Genomic DNA, 1,613 nt, shown 5'->3' with positions numbered 1-1,613 from the left:
GAGGCCACCATGTGCCCAGGGAGGGCTGACTTGGGCACTTGCTTGGCTCTGGCCAGGTCCCTGGCACACACTCACCCTCTCTGCCACAGATGCCTGGCCGGGGTGCCGGTCTCCTGGCCTGCAGCGTGGCGGTTCTCAGGGCAGGGCTGGTCACCACGCCGTTGGCCGCCCTGCCAGCTGCCTTGGCCCCTCCATCCGGCAGCCCTTTCCCCAGCTTGCCCAGCTCGGGCTCAGCACGGAGCTGGGGCCGGCTCTCAGTGGGGGCACGCCCCAGCTCGGCCCCCCCCGGCCGGGGCGCGGGCAGGCGGCTGCGGTGCAGGGGCTTGGGGGCTTCCATGCCACCATTGGGGGTCTGGCTGAGCCTCTCTGCTGTGGAGACAAGAGGGCACAGAGCCCTGGGGTTAGGTGTGTGCTGCACTTGATGTGCCTCCAAAAGCCACTCATCCCAGCCTTGTTGCTGTGCTGCAGAACCAGGAGCAAGCAGGAGCTCTGCAATGAACCTGACAAATGCTTCTGCTCCCAGGTCAAGGAAGCATTGAAATCCAAGGCCAGCCTCAACTCCATTAGCAGTCTGGGAGTTTTAAAGAGCAATGTGAATCAATCATGTTCTGCCAGTGTCACAAAGTGCACTTTATACCTAAACATCATCAGAGCTCTGAAAACTAATGGAGAAAGACTTTCCATCTCTTTGGTGAATGTGCAATCAGGGCACAGCCTGCAGTGACAACTGGCGCAAATCAGGTGCAGAAACATTATTTTAAGGTGATGTGCCCTTTGCTGTTAATCCAGCTGAAGGAAATGCTTAAGTTGTTATGATAATGTCAGAGTAGAACTTGGTCTAGGAAATACCTTCACTGCGTCCTGAAAAAGTTCTTTGGAGTTCTTGCTCTGGATGTGGAACTGCCAGCAGCAGAGCTAGCTTGAGACCTCCTTGGGCCTCCTGCAGCACAGCCCACCCTGGCTACCATCCCACCAACACTCCATGCAGTTTTTTTGTCACTGATGCCACAAAACCTCTCCTCTGGGCTTCTTCTGTGCCAAGAACCAGCCTTACTTTAGCTAATAGAGCATGCAGCAGGTAGCAGAAAAACCCAAATCTCAGAAAATCTGACTTGTGACATGATGCAAATAATGTATGAGTGTTTTTTGCTTTCCTTTTTCTCTGAGCAGCCCTCACTGCCTGTCACGTCCAGGACCTGGAAAGTGCAGCCCTGCTGCTGTTACCTCCATTGCTCCTGGAAAGGTGTTACAGGAAGCAGGAGCAGTGAGAAGCAGGTAAGGCATCAGGGAACAGCCAGACTGACCTCCACTCTCCTCCACAGAGGCACTGAAGAAGACAGGTCTTTCCCTCAGGGGACGCTTGGAGATGGTGATGGGCTTGTGCCGCCGGGCAGCCACCCTGGGTGGGGGCACTGGGGGGGCTGTGGTGTCTTCTGGGGGACCAGAGTAGATCTGCAAAGGGACACACATTCAGGTGACCCGACACAAAGGGGCTGCTGCCTCACCTCCCCCTGCAGGTACCCCTGCCCAGCACAGAGGGTGATGGTGGGCATCAGTGACACTGTCCCCACCATTGACACTGTCCCCACCACTGACACCATTCCCACCACACA

The 1,613-nt window shown here is 56.3% G+C and overlaps 1 protein-coding gene across 1 annotated transcript in view; it reads right to left on the bottom strand.

The window, feature by feature from the left end:
• The window catches only part of OPHN1 (oligophrenin 1), a 38,284-nt gene that overhangs the window by 4,973 nt on the left and 31,698 nt on the right, over positions 1 to 1,613 (bottom strand). The window contains exons 19-20 of the mRNA XM_031062677.1: positions 1,305 to 1,452; positions 76 to 369 (exon numbers count right to left, since the gene is read on the bottom strand). Of these exons, the coding sequence (XP_030918537.1) occupies positions 76 to 369; positions 1,305 to 1,452 (442 nt within the window). The remainder of the gene's footprint in view (positions 1 to 75; positions 370 to 1,304; positions 1,453 to 1,613) is intronic.

This window comes from Geospiza fortis, unplaced genomic scaffold (assembly GCF_000277835.1).
Source record: "Geospiza fortis unplaced genomic scaffold, GeoFor_1.0 scaffold874, whole genome shotgun sequence".
NCBI classification, from domain to species: domain Eukaryota; kingdom Metazoa; phylum Chordata; class Aves; order Passeriformes; family Thraupidae; genus Geospiza; species Geospiza fortis.
This window is presented reverse-complemented; position numbering and strand designations above follow the sequence as displayed.